General features: G+C 41.6%; 1 protein-coding gene across 1 annotated transcript in view; it reads right to left on the bottom strand.

Annotated features, from left to right (window-relative positions):
- The window catches only part of ANLN (anillin, actin binding protein), a 60750-nt gene that overhangs the window by 13933 nt on the left and 26680 nt on the right, over positions 1–20137 (bottom strand). Inside the window, exons 6-18 of the mRNA XM_073678241.1 lie at positions 18698–18882; positions 18495–18602; positions 17363–17459; positions 15939–16046; positions 14873–15138; positions 14637–14788; positions 14307–14454; positions 11328–11463; positions 6670–6843; positions 5112–5238; positions 4942–4990; positions 4804–4860; positions 3909–3944 (exon numbers count right to left, since the gene is read on the bottom strand). Of these exons, the coding sequence (XP_073534342.1) occupies positions 3909–3944; positions 4804–4860; positions 4942–4990; positions 5112–5238; positions 6670–6843; positions 11328–11463; positions 14307–14454; positions 14637–14788; positions 14873–15138; positions 15939–16046; positions 17363–17459; positions 18495–18602; positions 18698–18882 (1643 nt within the window). The remainder of the gene's footprint in view (positions 1–3908; positions 3945–4803; positions 4861–4941; positions 4991–5111; positions 5239–6669; positions 6844–11327; positions 11464–14306; positions 14455–14636; positions 14789–14872; positions 15139–15938; positions 16047–17362; positions 17460–18494; positions 18603–18697; positions 18883–20137) is intronic.

Here is a 20137-nt window from a genome sequence, read left to right as displayed (position 1 = left end):
GGGGGCAATAGACCTTGTAATACAGCGGCTGTAGGAGGCAAACTGAACAACATTTTTAATGAAACCCAATTGCAAAAATGATTTTTAGCCCCAATTGTAAGCATTTAAGAAAAAAAAAAAATGTCCCTAAAAGCTGGAAAATTCCATTAAGGACCAGGCCTAATTGGGCCTTAATGTTTTTTCATTGCCACATTCCAGGAGCCATAATTATTTTTTGTATTTTTTCTTTCTTTGATGTAGCTGTATGATAACTTGTTTTTTTGCAGAATGAGTTGCATTTGTCAGTGGCACCATTTTAGGGAACATACAACCCAATGCCCATCTTTATGGGAAGAAAAAAAAACTATTTTGCTGTCATCTTTCCACTTTTCATTTGCAGCAGTGTTTATTCCTTGCTTCAGCACAATTGTGGCGATTCCAAATGTATTTAGTTTTACTTCTTTTGCTTAATACTCTGCTGGGAGAAATATGTTAAACATTTTTCTGTCATAAGATCTATAAGGGGGCATTTTTGTTGGGCATGCCATAGTTTTCGCTGGTTCCATTTTGGGAAACATTTGACTCTGATCACTTTTTATTCCATTTTTTGGGTATGAGGAATGAACAAAATTCAGCAATTCTGAAAGGGACACATCCAACATATAAAATGCAGAGCTGTGATTGGATGTCGTTTAAGGGAAGCCATCATCAGCAAATGACCTATTGCTTAAATCAGGTTTTGTATGGAAAAAATATATATTTTTTTATTTATTGGAGATTTTTTTCTTTTCCTGTCACAATCTGAATTAAAAATAATAAAAAAAATAAAACTTATTTTCACACTGGCCACTGGGGCTTATTTAGATAACTTCTTGTTTCAGGAAAGGACACATGGACATTTGGCACAATGCTCAGACCCTGACCCCATCTTCTACATTGAAGTCGAATGTCCCTGTGCAACAGTCAATGATCCTGTGTTATCACCTGTGTACAGAAGTGTTACCTGTCTGTGCCTTCCTCTGATAATAAGGAGCATGCTGAAAACGCTTCCTGAAAGGACAGGAAGTAGGAGTCTACAAAAGCCTTAGTGGCCAGTGTGATCATGAGATGAAAACATTTTCTAACAAGAAAAAAAATACATGTAACATAAAAAACAGATTTAAGTAAGTCTTCCTTTTAAAAGGGTTTATACATTTTTGCACCGATTTATTTTACACCGTTAATTGTGCTACCTAAACACAATTCAGACAGATACCGCATGTCCGTTCACTGTTCGTTGCTAGTTGGCTTTATCCCTCACACAGGAGAACAGGGTTATAGATACAAGTTAAAGGGAACCTGCCACTAGAAAAACAGCTATTAACTTGCATATATGGGGTTAACCTGCAGGTTAATACCATTACTAACCCGCCCGGTGCCCGCTCTTAGCTGAACGTTGTGGGTAGAACATGAGCTTTACTTCCCCCAGCAGAGGTCTGGTGTCAGTCACGGGGGTGGCGTCGATGTCAGTTCTGTCTCCTCTCCGACAGGTGTAACCGCACCCCCGGCCCTGACTGACACTCGCTCTGTATTGGGGTGTTCTAGTGACAGGTACCCTTTAAGGAGAGTAAGCAGGGCTGTATTAGAGAGGCGTACCATAAGGTTACGGGAGAAGAGATTACACAGAAAGCATTAACTGGATATAAAGGAGAGAACTCCGGTCAGAATCTCAAGAGGCAAAGAGAAAAATCAAACATGCAACATTATTGCCAATATATGCATAGTAGAGGAGATGATATACAACCCCTGGCAAGAATTATGGAATCACCGGGCTCGGAGGATGTTCATTCAGCTGTTTAATGTTGTTGAAAAAAAAGCAGATCACAGACATGGCACAAAACTAAAGTTATTTCAAATGGCAACTTTAGGGATTTAGTGTTTCGTAAAGGAAAATCAAGATTAAAAATGAGGTGCTCAGTAAGGGTAATTTTTTTCAGACCAAACAGAGGGGGAAAAAAATATGGAATCACTCAATTCTGAGGAAAAAATTATGGAATCACCCTGTAAATTTATTTCCAAAACTAACACCTGCATCAAATTAGATCTGCTAGTTAGTCTGCATCTAAGAAGGACTGACATGAATCATGGCTCCAACACGAGAGATGTCAATTGAAACAAAGGAGAGGATTATCAAACTCTTAAAAGAAGGTAAATCATCACGCAATGTTGCAAAAGATGTTGGTTGTTCACAGTCAGCTGTGTCTAAAATCTGGACCAAATACAAACCACATGGGAAGATTGTTAAAGGCAAACATACTGGTAGACCAAGGAAGACATCAAAGCGTCAAGACCGGAAACAAAGCAATATGTCTCCAAAACAGGAAATGCACAACAAAACAAATGAGGAACGAATGGGAGGAAACTGGAGTCAATGTCTGTGACCGAACTGTAAGAAACCGCCAAAAGGAAATGGGATTTACATACAGAAAAGCTAAACAAAAGCCATTATTAACATCTAAACAGAAAAAAACAAGGTTACAATGAGCTAAGGAAAAGCAATCGTGGACTGTGGATGACTGGATGAAAGTCATATTCAGTGATGAATCGCGAATCTGCATTGGGCAAGGTGATGATGCTGGAACTTTTGTTTGGTGCCGTTCCAATGAGATTTATAAAGATGACTGCATGAAGATGCAAATTTCCACAGTCATTGATGATATGGGGCAGCATGTCAGGTAAAGGCACTGGGGAGATGGCTGTCATTACATCTTCAATAAATGCCCAAGTTTACATTGATATTTTGGACAGTTTTCTTATCCCATCAATTGAAAGGATGTTTGGGCATGATGACATTTTTCAAGGTGATAATGCATCCTGCCATAGAGCAAAAACTGTGAAAACATTCCTTGAAAGAAGACACATAAGGTCAATGTCATGGCCTGCAAATAGTCCGGATCTCAATCTAATTGAAAATCTTTGGTGGAAGTTGAAGAAAATAGTCCATGACAAGACTCCAACCTGCAAAGCTGATCTGGCAACAGCAATCAGAGAAAGTTGGAGCCAGATTGATGAAGAGTACTGTTTGACAAAATACTAGTGATGTATTGGAGTGTTCTTTTGTGTGTTTGTTTTTCATGATTCCATAATTTTTTCCTCAGAATTGAGTGATTCCATAATTTTTTCCCTCTGCTTGGGCTGAAAAAAAATTACCCTTACTGAGTACCACATTTTTAATCTTGATTTCTTTTAGTGTTTCGTAAAGCCCTAAAGTTGCCATTTGAAATGACTTTAGTTTTGTGCCATGTCTGTGATCTGCTTTTTTTCAACAACATTAAACAACTGAATGAACATCCTCCGAGCCCGGTGATTCCATAATTTTTGCCAGTGGTTGTAGACGCTCTCAGAGGCCAAAAGAACACTCTTTTAACCCAGATGGGTGAATGTCAGGTTAAAGCAAATTGAGTGAAAACAGAGGAATATATAAAAAAAATCACATTTTCCTTGTCATTGCTATAGATTGCAGCTAAAGAGAATCTGTCAACAGATTTTTGCTGTTTAATCTGAGAGCAGCATAACGTAGGGGCAGACCCGGATTCCAGGGATGTGTCCCTTGATCAGCAGTTTGCTAGTTTCAATACAGTGTTTTAATCACCAGGAGATTATCACCAGAGGACTATGTATGCCAGACCAGCTAATCTATGTAACCCAGCCCACATCACTGATTGGCAGCTTATGCCCAGCTCAGCATTCTGATCACTGCTACATCTACAGCAGAGTAAACGTATCAAATTAACGTAAGTGATACATCGCTGGAATCAGGGCCCCTGTCTCTACATCACGTTGCTCTCAGATTCCACAGCGAAAACTTACTGATAGATTCCTGTTAAAGGAATAACACGCTTTGTGGTTTTAAGAGGTTTCTCCTCTATACATAAAAATGTTTTACTTACAGTAATTGAAGTCAAAAGCCTCTTTGGAGTAATTGCCTAAAATAACAAATACCAAGAAATTAAAGTTCACAACAAAAGAACTGCTCATTACTTTAATGTATTTCTGAGTTTTACTGGGATTATAACTTTTTAAACTTTCGCGCTGACAGCAAATATCTTAAAAATGTTAAAGGGGTTGTCCGGGAGTTTTATACCGATGGCCTATATCCTTAGGAAAGGGCATCAATTCGGAATAGTGGAAGTGCGACACTGGACACCCAGATTGATCAGCTGTTCCTGGTATTGGGTGAATGTGCAGAGTTGAGGAGCCACAAAGCTCTGTCAACTGCATAGTGGCCCCCTGTTGATTCAAATATGGGGTGGATCAGCAGTACCCGGGCCATTATTCCTTTGATGGAGCTGTTCAGCTCCTCAACTGAGCACATCCAGCCACTGTCGGCACCTGGTACAGCTGATCAGCGGGGTACTGGGTGTCGCACCTCCACTAATCAGATATTGATGACCTATCCTAAAGCTAGTCCATCAAAATAAAAGTTCAGGACAACCCCCATAACATTTATAAGACATATGTGATTCGTCTGAAGGCGGGGAGAGTGAAGCCAGCGCCGATTGGCCGCAGGGATAGTGTGACAATGTCACACAATTCCCAGGAAAGCCAATGCCAACATCGCTTAATCTGCATCAGCACCAGAGGTTAGTAAAGGTGGTATTTTACTGGGTGGAAATTGTGAATGAAAAGGTGTTGTCCCAGTAGTGGACAACCCCTTTAAAAAGACATGTCAGCAGCATTGCAGAAACCTGAGAAATATGAGAGAAGCGAATCCACGAAGCATCAATTTATATCTCATAAATGATCTGAAGTAAAATGCATGGTGTAGAAAACCTAATTAGTTACCTTCGACTTCACAGCCTTTTTCCTCTTATCAGATGTAGGAAATTCTTTTGGTTGAGCCTAAAAATGCAGTATCATTTTGTTATACCGTATATGCAGTGTGCAGTCACCACAAACCTAGGCTCTAAACAACTAACTTACCAAGCTGTAGACATCTATGTAGACCTCAAAGTTGTTGGACACATCTTCACTGAAAAATCAATTTAAAGTCAGTAACTCTAATTCTGATATTCTGGAAGTGAAGATTTCATTTACACAAGAAGTCTTCTGAAATCTAGGAAATCATGTGCAGAAAATGAATAATTACTTACAGAGTAAATATAGTTGGAAAGGACAAAGCGTCTCCTTTCATTGAACTGGAAATACTTGTAAGTGGGGTAGCCACCATGTTTTCTGCACCAGATCTGAGAATTATGAAGAAGTAATAGTTTGCAGACTCTGAAAAGAAAAATGTACAGCTTAAATTTAGTCTGAAGACACTTACAAAAGGGCAACTGATTAGATTCAAGGTTCAAGCAGGTATTGTTATTAAACTGTCACAAACATCTTAAAAGGCTCCAGAGAGAACAGAAATCAGTTTTAGTAAATTTATATATTCGCCATAACATGACAATTCCTGGAGAATCTTTTCTTAGGACTCATTGTGCCTCCTGAAACGTATGAATACATTTACTTACATGTTCCCCCCTTACTCTGTGAAAAGACAGGACACACCAGACTAAGGAGATATGTCTGAGAACCATCTTTATTTATCCCATGAGTACCAGGCAAGTCAGGAAAGCCGAATGCATCAGTTTCCTTATGGCAGATCCCATGCATTTTATCAGTAAAGGGTGGGCATTGACATTAGTTAAGTGATTTAAGCAGACCACCATCAATTTTAATGCATTAGAGGATCCTGCTCCTATTGTTCTCGTCGGAGATAAATTGCTGCCAAGGGTTTCGGGCAGCACTACTCACTCAGAGAGTGCATATGTATGTGAGACGGAGGAGGACAGGTGGAGGAATAACTATAGTTATTGACAGGTAACTAACGTGAAAGACAGGGGGACACCTAATTGTATGGATGGTAGCGGTCCAGTAGAAGACAGACAAGGTTTGAGAAATATTCTAGATTTATCATCTAGAAGTTGTATTACGTAATTTGCAACTATTTTTCACAGCTACACCACTTGTGGTTAGGGCTCAGCAGTGGATTCATAAATTATAGGGCAAACCTACTTCTCATAAATTTGTCACATTTTACTCTGGAGTGATATTAAACATTAGCTGGTAAACAGCTCAGCATTAACCATCAGGAAATTAAATCTGTATGTAAAAATTTTTTATTATTTTGTCATTTCCTAAAAAATTTAAACGTCTTGGGTTTAACAATGAATAAATAAGACATGAGCATAAGAATTGCTTTATACAAGACTGCTCTTTTCTCAGTACCTACACACTGCAGCAATGAGAATGGTCATTACAGCATCCAACACTGCCACCTACTGGCATCTAATAGTAAACCACCCACAAGCAGATACTTCGACTACTGTTTTTTTTAATTATTGCAAAACAAAATCAACTTTTCATACAGAAAAAAAGTAAGGCTTTATTCACATGATAGTTTTTCCCTCTGTAGATGGTCAGGTTTAAAATATGGATAAAAAAAAGTCTGATTAGCCCTTTTAACTGGTATGTGATAAAATGGGCTAATCAGATCCATGAAACAGACTGAAAAAAAAAACTCAGTACATGTCCTATTCTCATTTAATTTTCTGAATCAGACTTGGCTATTCAAGACTACAGGGAAACAAAGACAGAAGTAACACTGAAGCCTTTTTTTTTTGTCTTACAGATGCAAAACCAGAAGTGTATATGCATACGTGCCTGGTCTTTGTGAGGTGCTGCAGACAAAATCTGCTTTAAGAGGCAGGAATATTTCAGAAATCGATATTAAGCCTCTAGATGGAGTGTTATAATTGCCATGGGAATTGGGTTTCTTCTGAGGTCCTTCGCTCTTCAGCTTATTTATCTCCGCAAGCATTGCAGCTCTTTTTTCAGCTATACAATAAAAAAAGAACCAATTTGTTATCATATAAGAGTCAAGATGGCACGTTCAATGGAACTTCATTTTTGTGCTTTACGTAAAAAAAAAAAAAAATGCAATAGGGAAATATGAACTATAACAATGCACAAAATAAAATGGACTGGTTATCAAATACTTTAACATTGTACAAGATAAGAACTTTAAATAAATGTGAATGAGCTGTATTTGAATTTTTAACCCAGCCAAATGCATCAGGGGATTTAGGCATTCATGGCAAAACCTATGTGCACATGTTCATGAGCGGCAGCTTCTCTGCATACACTAATGTTCTTACACTAAGGCCATGTTCCCACATGCAATAATGTCCCCCTCCACCCCCAACTCCAGTGCCTTTAGTTCTGCAGGTGACTGCACCAAAATAGAAATCCAAATCCGCTTTATTGCATATTTGATGCATTATTTTTTTCAGTTTCTCCCCTTTTTTGCATTCTTGGTACAAATTTAAAGTGTTTTTTCGAATTGCATTTGTACAGGCTCCCTATGGAGCTTTAGAGGGGAAAAAAACAACAAAAAACTCCACAGTTCCACAGCATTTAAACATGCAATGACCAAGAGTTCTCATCAAATCACAAACACTTTGCTTGAGCTGTTAAAGGGAATCTGTCAGCAGGTTTTTGCTACCTCATCTGAGAGCAGCATAATGTAGGAAAAGACTCTGAATCCAACGATGTATCACTTAGATTACTGGGTGCAGCCGTTCTCACACAGTCAGAGCTTTTAGATTTAGAATGAAGCAGAGCTGAGAACGCTAACCCCGCCCACACCAGGCTCTCTAAGTACAGTACAAAGTCCATAGACAGTGAGCTGCTTACTTGCTGGACTAGTCCGGCAATGTTAATCTCTTAGGCTGTGTGCCCACGATGCGTTTTTTTTTTTAAGCGTTTCCGCAGCGGCAAAAACACTGCAGAAACGCTTAAAAAACGCATGGTAGAAGGCCTACCATGTTCCCCAATGATAATCTGCATGTGCTGTGCACACGCTGCGGAAATTTAAGCTGCGGATTATCATTGCGGAAAAAAACACAGCACTACCAATTATTTTGCAGAAGCGCTGCGTTTTCGCCGCCATTGACTTGCATTAGAACGCATGGAATCCGCATCACTGCATCTGTACATGCGGAATCCATGCGTTTCAATGTGCGGATGGTACCCAGGTCTAGAGGAGAGGAGACTCTCCTCCGGACCCGGGTACCATAGAACCTGTATAAAAAAAAAATAAATAAATAAAAAAATAAAAAGATTATATTTACCTTCTGGCGGCCCCCGGTGTCCTTGTCTGTGCTTGCCGGCAGCTAGCGATGGACTGAAGGACCTGCGCTGACGTCAGTCATGTGACGGGTCACACGACGCTGACGTCGGCAGGTCCTTCAGTCTACCGCTGCCGGCAGCCAGGACGGAGGGAAACAAGACACTGGGGGCCATCGGAAGGTAAGTATAGATTTATTTTTTACCATTCTTTCGGTCACACTATATAAATCCATGCCGTTTGCATGGATTTATATAGTGTGACCAAGTTGACAAGCACTTTCCAAGTGATGCTAAAATCACTTGGAAAGCGCTTGTCAACCCCATGCGGAAATGCATGTGAAGAACGCTTCACATCCGCATGTCCCTGACAGGAAAACGCATGTACAATCCGCATGTACAATCCGCATGCGTTTTTTTCTGCCAGGGAGATGTAGAAACGCTCAGGAAAAAATCCTGAGCATTTCTGCATCATGGGCACATAGCCTTAGTGATAAATCCTTCACAGTTAGTAAACAGCATGCACTCTACAAGTGACACATCCCTGAATTCTGTGTCTCAGCCTCTATCTCCTGCTGTCTTCAGATTACATAGCAAAAGCCTGCTGAGTATTTCCTTTTAAATGCAGATATTCTACACAAACACAGGAGGAATAAAAAAAATACATAATTTACTTTTTATATGAACATGGCTTAAAGCACCACTCCAGCGTTTTGTTTTTCATTGCAGCACTGGGGTGGTGCTTCTAATCCAAGGTCCCCGCCCTTAGTCTCATGCTTCCATGCTGCCTACTGCACGTTCTTTCGCAGCTGCTCCCATCGATCTCTGGCAGTTTGTGACCTGCCGGATCATTACAGTGTTTCATGAAGCTGCGCGGAGGTCGCTTTTCAATACAAGTCTATGAGAGCCTTGTTCTGGCTCGCAAAGACTTGCATTAAGAGCTTGTGACTAGTGTTGAGCGAGTATGTTCTGTCCGAGTATGCTCGGGCCGAGCTCCGAGTATTTACAGCTGCTCGGTGTTATGTTTGAATCGCTCCCGTGTGCATAATTTGCGACTGTTTGACGGCTTTATTACATGTGAGGAATGTCTATTTCTTACACATTCCTCACATGTAATAAAGCTGTCAAACAGTTGCAAATCATGCACACGGGAGCGATTCAAGCATATCACCGAGCAGCTGTAAATACTCGGAGCTCAGCCCGAGCATACTCGGCGAAAGGGTTAATAGAACATACTAGCTCAACACTACTTGTGACATAACTTCTGACTTCCGGCCAGTCAGAAGCTGTGGTCACAAAATGGCGCCATGGGACAGGAGTAGCCCCAAAAAAATGTGAAGACTGTGGAGGGGGAGAATGAGACAGGCAGGGACCTTAGTTTAGTAACACCACTCCAGCGCTAGAAAAAAAAAAAAAAAAGCTCTGGAGTGGTCCTTTAATACAGCTCATGTGCCCTATAAACACATTAGAACAATCTTCACTCTATGGGGGAATTCATCAGGACTTTTTGGATATAACTTGTACCACAACATTTTAGCACATCTCCGTGTGCAAGTTTTAATGCCATTAAACAAATGTGCAATGCTTGCTGAATGGACGCCTTTATCTCAGCCTCAACCACTTCTAAAAAGATTCTGACAGCAAGGGAGACACTTAACTTCGTACAAATGCCCTAAGAAAAAAAAGCCAGCAGCGCTGCAAGTTCCCATTTGTGGCACTGTGGCAAACATGATCCTCTTTGGCTTTTTTTTAGACAGCCAAAGAGAGCTCGTACTCCAATCCTTTGTCGGGTCTCCTGCGACTCGCGTGATGTTCTGGAACGTGAGCTCTGCAGCCAATCAGTGGTGGCTAATGAGCGGCTTCATTCTCTCTTTCAGACGGAACCAATATCCAGAAGAAGTTAGAACCGCTGCTGATCTCACAGCCTCTGGATGTCAGAGGGAAGGGAGGGTGAAGCTGCTCATTAGTGGCCACTGATTAGTTGCAGGACTCCATGCGGCTCAACGTCTCGTAAACTCCGGCACCGATGTCTGTTGAATGGCACCAGCTCCGGAAGATAGCACAAACTGTTTTAATGTTACATGGGGGAATATAGTAATTGAGAATTTATCCTGTGAAAGACATTTATGATCTATCCTATGAGATAAATGTCTGGCTGGGAGCCAAAAGTGGTTCTGATCTCTCTTCCTCCTTACTAAGGGCAGGCTTGAATAGTATGGCATGGCCAGACAACCACTGTCTCTCCATTCAATTTCTATAGGACTGACAGATAGCAGAACAGATTCACGTTTATGAGACACCTAAAATACACAAAACAAAAAAGATTAGGTGGTCTGCCTTTGTGATACATGCCACCTAATGTTTACTGGCATGTAAACTCCAGGCTGAGAAAAGACAACAGGAAAGGGATTACCGACAGGAAGCCCAGAATATCTGACCCTCCTTTTCATCACACCATGTAGCAGCTTCTTGAAGCTTTGATGCAATTTGAGGTATACATGGCGCTGAAGCTTACATGTGTAATGATAGGAAAATTAGGCGGGGACTTAAATCACTGCTTACATGAAAAGATAAATCCCTTAAAGCCACTGTTAGGTCGGGAATTTATGTAGGGATACCCTACTATCAAACTTCCAACCAGTTCTCATCCCTATAGCGGTTTATGCTCTACATTGTGCTTTAATTTAGGGATACATTTTAAATAACAGTGGTTTTTAAGGGATATATTTTTTCCATACATGTTGCTGTGCATTTTTCATACAGATTTATAAAAAACACAAAACAAAAAATTGCAAAATGCTGGTTTACAATAATGAAAAGAGGTCCCTCAATATACAATATTGATAGGATCGATATTGAGGACAACTGTTCTATGTCGAAATCATAACTCTAGAACAGGACAGACAGACAGATCTAGTGTTGAGAAAAGTGTGACATTTAAAGGAAAAGTGCTCTGGAATGTGGAGCACTTAAGTGAGAACCCCACTGATGACCCTGACAGTCGTTTCCATTAGAGGGAGTGAATGGGATCTGTGTACAGTGGGGTAGCTGGAAAAGTCACAATGCAGATGGGGGGGGACAATCCCTGCAGCCTGGAGCCATCATAAACTGGGGCTGCATTCAATGTACATAGGCCCTTTGCAGGCTATTGATAGTTGAATTCATTGCATTTTTGGGGAAATCACTGTACTTACTTGATACCAGCAGCAAACGCTCAGCTTCGGCTTCAGTTTGGGATCCTTTGCCATGCTCTTCATCTATGCAGCAGTTCAGAGCCTGGCTGGCCTGATGAATCACAGTTTGTTGCAGGCTGATCTCATTACTCAGCATCTACATTTAATAGTACAAGTGGAGAAGTTCATCTGCACATCCAAAATTATGTAGCACAATCTCTCTATTTTGGTTAAAAAAAAAAACAAAACTGTAATATAATTAGGAACTTCACAAGTTTATTTATTCACATCAAGACCAACATTTTACAAGTGTTCTTGAGGCAAAAAAGTTGGACAACTCAGTCTATTCCTGCCACCCCCAAGTTGTTTCTATGCCAGAATAATATCTCCATCAAGAGCACATATGTCAAACTATGGCCTGTAGTGCAGAGGTCCCCAACCGCCGGTCCGCGGACCAGGACCGGGCCGTTGGGGTTTTTCAGCCGGTCCGCGGGGAGAGGGGGCCCCTCCAGCCTCCAGCAGGGCCGCCATCAGGGCATGACTGCCCTGACTCCAGTATGGGGCCCGGCCGGTAGGAGCCCCCTCGGAGCCCCCCTCCTGTGCGTCTCTCTCCTCATGGGGCCCCCGGCCGCATGCTAAGCGCCGGGTCCGGAACATCTTAGCGCTGCGCTGCTGCGGCAGCACCTTCATGATTCCCCTGACTTCTGGTCATGTGACGGCGCCGTCACATGGCCGGAAGTCAGGAGAACCTGGTGTCAGCGATTTGGACGAGCGCCAGGATTCTGCAGGGATCGCATGGGGGTAAGTATAACAAGTTTTATTTTTTTTTAAATACAATTAACTAGGAGTGGGGGGAATGGGAGATGCACATGGGGGGAGGGGAGAGATGCACATGGGGGAGGGGAGAGATGAGAGATCCACATGGGGGGGAAGGGGAGAGATGAGAGATCCACATGGGGGGGGAGGGGAGAGATGAGAGATGCACATGGGGGGGAGGGGAGAGATGAGAGATGCACATGGGAGGGAGGGGAGAGATGAGAGATGCACGGGGGGGTGAGAGATGCACGGGGGGGGATGAGAGATGCACGGGGGGGGATGAGAGATGCACGGGGGGGGATGAGAGATGCACGGGGGGGGATGAGAGATGCACGGGGGGGGATGAGAGATGCACGGGGGGGGATGAGAGATGCACGGGGGGGGATGAGAGATGCACGGGGGGGGATGAGAGATGCACGGGGGGGGGATGAGAGATGCACGGGGGGGGGATGAGAGATGCACGGGGGGGGGATGAGAGATGCACGGGGGGGGGATGAGAGATGCACGGGGGGGGGATGAGAGATGCACGGGGGGGGGGATGAGAGATGCACGGGGGGGATGAGAGATGCACGGGGGGGGATGAGAGATGCACGGGGGGGGATGAGAGATGCACGGGGGGGTGAGAGATGCACGGGGGGGTGAGAGATGCACGGGGGGGTGAGAGATGCACGGGGGGGTGAGAGATGCACGGGGGGGGGATGAGAGATGCACGGAGGGGGATGAGAGATGCACGGGGGTGAGCTGCACATGGGGGGGGTGAGAGATGCACATGGGGGGGTTATGTTTACATAACTTTGTTGCCTTATGAAGGGCGGGGGGGGCCCCCAAAAAATTCTTGCACAGGGGCCCACTACAGTCTGTGTCCGCCCCTGGGATGAAGTAAATGCAGCTGAACAGCAGCTGTCAGGACAGCTGCCCTGTCCTGCTGCAGGGCGTGATGGGGCCTCAGTGATGCGGCTCCTGGCACAGCACATTATGTGGGGCTCCTGACATAGCTCCTGGCGGGGACCTGGTCTACACTATATGATAAGTATGCACTAAACTCCAAATCCCTCCATTACCCCGCCCCCATATGACCAAAGCCCCGCCCACCCCACCCCCTCCTTGCTGGGCCATGGAAAAATGATCTTGCTTCAAGCCGGTCCCTGGTGCAAAAAAGGTTGGGGACCACTGCTGTAGTGTGAATATATTTGACCCGCAACGCCAGGCGGATCCCACACGTATAACTAGCCCGCACTTTCAACTATATCGGCATCCTACATGCTGATAGAGTTGAAAGCAATGATGGAGGGAGTGTCAGCTTGAAGGCATTATGGAAGGCAATGCAGGGCCCCATTATACTGTATGGAGCACTATGTGGAGATCACAGTTGAAGAATCATACTGTGATGGGGTCACCATTCTTTGTCGGGAGGATTGCGGGAGGGTGGTAGAGTAGGGTCATCACACCGAGCGAGTGGAGATATACTGTGTTTGGACGCACTTTTGTTTGCATCTTACTTTATTATCTGTATTATTCAATGTTTTTTATCCTTTGTTGTTGCATATTTAAATTGGGCCATATGCTTTTTACTGCTCTTGCATAAACGCATTATTCCAATATTTTATTCTAAGATCTATTAATTAAAATGTACTTTGCTTGTGAGACAACCCCTTTAAATCTGTTTCCATATGAAAAAGTTCATCGTTATAATTGATAAGGAAAAACTTCCTCAATTGTAGACATTTTTTTTTTTGTAAATATAAATATCAAGGTTGGCCCTTTACTTTATCCAAGCTTTTCAATTCGACCCTCTGTGTATTTGAGTTTAAGATCCCTGATCTAGAGGTAACATAAGATGCAAGCCAACAAGGAGAACACCAACACCAACGCAGATTAAACCAGTGATGGGGGTACTTTTGGGATGTGAATTTGGGCATTTTTAGATTTTGGTAAAACAAATGCAAATGTATTTTTTCTTTCGTGGAATCTTATTGGAAAAAGTAAAAACGACAAGACTGTTGTGTATACCATGCTCACACGAAATGCTCTTGCATCAGGACTCTGACTTTTCCAGAATTCATAATGGATATAAAGGATCTATCATCATAATAATTTTTCATCCGCATACAATCAGTTCAAGTGTTTTTTTTTTCTGCACTGCTTACCAACCAAAAAAGGAAATGAAAAGACCAGTGACAATACCTTCATTTTTTGTTTGATGTTAAGAGGTCGTGGAGATGCATTCCTCTTGTCCTCAACGCGAGAGGCCACATCTTCTTTACGGACTATTTTTTGCACTACTGGAGGACGATCCGACTCCTTGAATCTTTGTGATCTGTAAGCGTCAATGCTGAATGGAAACAATAGTTAGACCGACCAGATATTTGCATTTTGCACAGAGCATTAAATATTTTCCTTTAATGTATAACACATATGTATATTGTATACACACACACTCACAGTGAGATATATCTAGACATATATATCTATATAGTTGTATATCTCTATCTATCTATCTATCTATAAAAGTACCTATAAAGAAGATTTGGATTTTCCTCTTCATACAGAAGACTCTCCTGGAATTCTGCAGCATCTTCTCTGGCTGCAGTTTGGAACATCACCGATTTTGGGCTGTCACAGACCTTACTACTTTCTGCTGCCATGCTGGATCTTGAGAGTAAGGCCTAAGTAATAAATAAAGTTGGTGAATTGCAGACAGGACATTTGTAAAACATCAGGACAAACAGATAAGCACTGGTTAGACATACTTCTGGGCTTCCAACGCCAACAGTCTCTGCTAACGGAGCGAGCAAAGACATAGAAGAAATGTTAAAAGCATCTTCCCCGTCATCTCTTTCTCCATCACTTTCCCCATCATCACAGGCTTTTTCCATTTGCTTTGATGAACTTTCTTCAAAGGTTTCATCTTGCTCATCTTCCAGAGCATCACTAAATATGTTGGTGATCACTTCTGAACTGTTTATCTCATCAATATCACCATCTACGCTCATTTCAACCTCATTCGGCACTTCAACTGTTAGGAAGAGGAAACAAATAAATCTAAACTAAATGAAAAGATGAAGATGGATCTTGCAGTCAGTATGGAATGGTATAGCTACTAGCTACCTAGTAATCTCCATAACTGTACAGGCTTTACACGCTTCTATGACACAAGCTTCATCAGTCACTACATTACAAAGCTTTTCTCAAACAAGATTTATAGGATTCCAACAATTCTGAATCTCCCCAAAACAATTAATGTTTATAGATAAGGAAATATTTCTAAGTGTTGAAAATGTATTGTGCTAGTTATTTGACACTTAAAATTTTCTCAACACATCACTTAATACTGAACACATGTAGTGGTTTATTCTCTATACAATGTCACTTGCAGGAAATGTGTAATTGTACAAAAAAAAAAATGCTTTTTTGGAGGTGAAGGCTATATTCACACTGGCGTAATGGCTAGCAATTCTACAGGGGCTAAATGATGTAACAGCTGAACCATTTTAATGGGTCCTACTTACTAGCACAGCACTGTATACTATTCCAGCAGTCAAAAAGCAATGGAAATTTTGTGGGAAGATGGCTGAAAAGGCGGGAAGATAGTCTTAATTCCCATCTCATATGGGCTCTGCACCCAGTCCAACAATAGCTTATTGCACCCCACTACACGAAAAAAAGGTCTTTATATGCCAACATGGATGGCACGGGAGGAGTTGAATTACTGGGCAATGCATACTTCATTGATAAAGGTCAGCAGAATCTGTAATCTGTGCTATACGAACGTTCTTTCATACAGTGCTAACAAAGCATTTAGTTATGAAAACGAACCTTTCTTTCCATCTACACGTGGTTTAGACTTCTCTATAGACACAGAGGATGGTTGTATGCTTCTCCCAGGGCTGTGAAGACGCTCAGCCATTCTATGTTGCTCTGCACCTAAATGATTTTACAGTAAATTAAAACTTGTCAGTTGATTTGTTTTATTTCACTCTTCCTCTTCTAGAGTCACAAACCACAGGGACCCTCTCCAATCATGAGAATGGGGGGCACCGTTTCCCTTTTCTAAACAGAGTAATTGAACATGCACAGTGTCGCTCTAATGAATAGGACAGAGAGCCTGATGCTGTACTCCGCTATATCCGCCAGTCCATGCAGCACTGCATCTGGGGGACCGCCGCTACATTCAGCTATGTCACATAGGATTCTTATATTCTTATTCTTGTGACAGATATACGCAGTTGAACCACATACCCATCACCTAAAAAAAACCTCATGATTTATCCTGATGTTTCTAATACTTTAAAAGAAGTTACTGCCAATTAATTCCTGCTGCTCTATCCAGGGTATGGTAGAAGTATATACAGGTTTATATTATCTGGAGCAGGATTCCAGAGTTAAAAAAATAAAATAAAATTCCTGAAAGGACTCCTAATACAGACCTCTGCACACACAGGATGATTTATAGCCTTCTCTATACACACTGATAAAGAGATCGCTGTCAGTCTGTATGGGCAGAGTAAGCAGGACAAGGAGTCCTGTCAGAAATGACTCTTTTTAGTGAATTATTTCCGCTCCCCAACACGTAAGCAAAGTCAGATGTCTCTCATTACAGCCTGTCTTAGAAAAGAATTGTTGGCGGTTACATTATGGAGCACCTCCTCTTGGCGCTCTGCATTGTTCTGTTCCTGTTTTTCCTCTCAGAAAGTTATGAGAAACTGACAATAGGTATATATAACCTGCTACCAATGTGTTCCTGTTGACTTAGTGCTGCCAGTACCGGACAACTCTTTGATGAACCAAACGGTAACACCTTCTTGTCAATGTGTTCAAACATTTCTAGTAGCAATAATGGAGGCATGAAACACACAGATTAACAAAATGGGGTCAGAATTACTACTTGGGGAGGTCAAGTATTTGCTAAAGTAGTCAGGGGAGCATACAGAGCAGAACGTTATACCACACAGTCTGCCATTGATGCCAACACCGTAGATTTGCCCTCCCTGCAAGGAGTACGAACTATAGGATGTAAATCTACACATCTGAGGGGGAAGGGATGTGGTTAATAGCAGCTTTTCCTTACTTTATAATTCGAGAACTGTGGAGCTATACAAGTACTGACCGAGGTTAAGCACAAGTCCAAGAATAAATGTATGGTATAGCAATAACAAAGCAAAAATAAGTGGTTGCATCTCTATGACTTCTGTGGGAGCTAGTCAGATTTACAAGTCAACCAACATGTCAGACATTATTACCTGTATTACTTTTCTCTGGTGTAACCGGGAACCTTTCAACTACAGGATGGGAAATGGCATCTGGCTTGGGTGGTTTGCTAGAGGTTGAAGGATGACCCTGAGTTTCCAATAAAGATGGTAGAAAACAAAAACATAATAGATTTGGATCTCTATATACAATAGATAAAGCGATAAATGTAATATTTAATAAACATTAAATAAGTTCCAATATTTCCAATTTAGTAACAAAATGCATTGATCTTTATATAAAGAAAACATTGAAGGAACATCGGTCACTCATGTATAGTAAAAGTTGAATAGTTTTGTTTTTCATTAGCAACAAATACATAAACTGCTTCTTCGGTATTCCTAACCTATATGCATCCAACTCGATGAGACAGCAGACTGTTCAGAAAAGGAAATGAAGGCATTATCCTAGTTTGAATTTTGTAGGTGACTGTAAGGATAGGGCATCAATGTTTGGTTGGTCTAAACCCTCACACTAGCATAGACTTGCCCATACACAATGTGCACAATTCTTACGCAAGCGAGTATTCTGACCATATCATTTTTGTACACATTTTAGAAATCAAGTGATGTGTATTTGTGGAATGAAGGAGGACGTAAGGATACAACATCTTTTATCAAGGGGTGCGCAGAATTATTAGGCAGCTTGGTTTCCTCAGGCAAAAAGGGTAATTTACAGTGAAGTCAAACAGTCACCTCTCTGATCAGTGTTTGCAGGCTGCGGCTGGTGCTGCCCAGAAAGTTGATAGTCAACAGATTAAGAAACTGACAGACTCCATGGTTGAAGGCTTATGACTTATTGAAATGTAGGGTGGCTATAGAGATCACTAAAATATTTCTTGAAATATCAGAAATGCATCTTTGTACATTTTGGGTTGTTTGATTATTCTCATTGTAACAGATGAAAATAAACATTTCTTGAGATGGGAAACATTTTTCATTTAATTGCATAATAATTTTGCACACTTATCCTAAGAGAGAAAAGCTCACTTTTACTTAAATATTCAGGTTTGACTGACAGCACTGTAGCTGTTCATTTCATTTAAATAGCACAAGTGTTACACTTTACTTTTTTCTACCATTTTTCCTGGATGAACAAGTGTTGGTAAATTAGGACATAAATTACCCGTTGCAGCTCCTGCTGTTTCGTTTTAGTCGTATCTTCCTTGTCTGCATTCCACACTCTGCCTTTATCAAACCTGCTACGAAGAGCTGCAAGTTCTCGCTCACGTTCCTTTAGAAATAACAGCACAAAATAAATAAAATGAGAAGTTAGTAGTACAAGTTTGTAGTAAACAGAATGGCTTCTGTGTGGTAGGAGATAAACACCTGCTTCTGCTGCTGTGTTAGGCTAGCGGTACTGGATACATCATTTTGCTTCAGCAGTCTTTCTTGGATACTCCTTGTATTCGGAGTCAACACAGCAGACTTTAGGGCAAGATTTGTAGGTGCAGGACTGCGTTCTTGACACTTCTCTCCAAAACGCTCCAGGAACGATTTAATTCCAGGCCCACCTGTAACACAGTGGGAAGGACTTGTTATGTTCTAGGCGACAGATTATGAGAATGTGGGTTTAGTTTGCCACGGTGGTAACTTAACACATTAAACTGGTGGTATAATGTAAATAACAGAATTCCTGTTAGGCAGGAAGAATAACAAATACATTCTTTTAGGAGAGTTGCTAGGTTTTTTTTTTATGAATAAAAACCACACACAAGCAAACCAACTTTGTTATTGTACTTGTATCGTTATTGGTTATTGTAGCTTCCTTTTCATAATCAAGTAGAGTCCAAAGTGATCTCTGATACTGGCAGCGGTATAATCACAGCTGACACCTGCTATGCATGGCAATACTATAGATATATCTACTAGCATGCCACACTGCCAGAGTATTATACAGAGTTTCTTAGAGATAGATTAAAAAGCTGCACTACAGGGTGGCAAACATCTTACATAAGGAAAATCTGATGACAGGACTTCAGTGTGTCCAATGTTGGGAATTGGTTGAAGGGAATCTATCTTCTAGTTGCCTCAAATGGATGTATCGTGTGGGCTGAGGGCACATGAGCTGTGTTCACACGATCACCAGGAGAGCACGACTTAAAGGGGTTTACCCACGAATAAAAGTTCTTTTTCATCAATCAATAGATCTTGGAATAATAATAACTTTCACAATTGGATGTGTTTAAATAAAATGTTCCTGTTCTGAGATCATCTTATAAATGTTCCCCTGCTGTGCCTGACCATGTACAGGACATGGTCTGATCAAATCACAGCTCCTGGGCAGGGGAGGAAGCAAAAGAGTATACAGACATTACAGCTGATTCTTTCTTTGAAGTAAAACATTGGTTAAAAAACAGGCAGGGAAATGTTTTACCTCACAAAAAGAATCAGCTGTGATCCCATGCTGTAATGTCTGTATACTCTCTTTCCCTTCCTCCCCTGCCCAGGAGTTGTGGTATGATCAGACCATGTTCCTGTACAGTCAGACACATCCATTACACAGTACACAGCAGGGGCACATTTATAAGATTATCTCAGCACAGGAACATTTTATTTAAACACATCCAATTGTGGAAATTATTATTATTCCAAGATCTATTGATTAAAGTGTACTTTTGTTCGTGGGAAAACCCCTTTAACTTAAAAGTTGAGCTCCGGCAGCAACTGCCAGAGCCGGTGCCAATACAGTACCTGGCAGTTTAAAAGGGGTTGTCCACTACTTGGACAACCCCTTTTTGATCGAAATGTTTGGCCCTGATAAAATAA

This window comes from Phyllobates terribilis, unplaced genomic scaffold, assembly GCF_046119375.1.
Source record: "Phyllobates terribilis strain yellow unplaced genomic scaffold, ASM4611937v1 Scaffold_4__5_contigs__length_816908805, whole genome shotgun sequence".
NCBI classification, from domain to species: domain Eukaryota; kingdom Metazoa; phylum Chordata; class Amphibia; order Anura; family Dendrobatidae; genus Phyllobates; species Phyllobates terribilis.
Note: the sequence above shows the minus strand (reverse complement) of the source record. Positions and strands in the feature narration are given on the sequence as shown.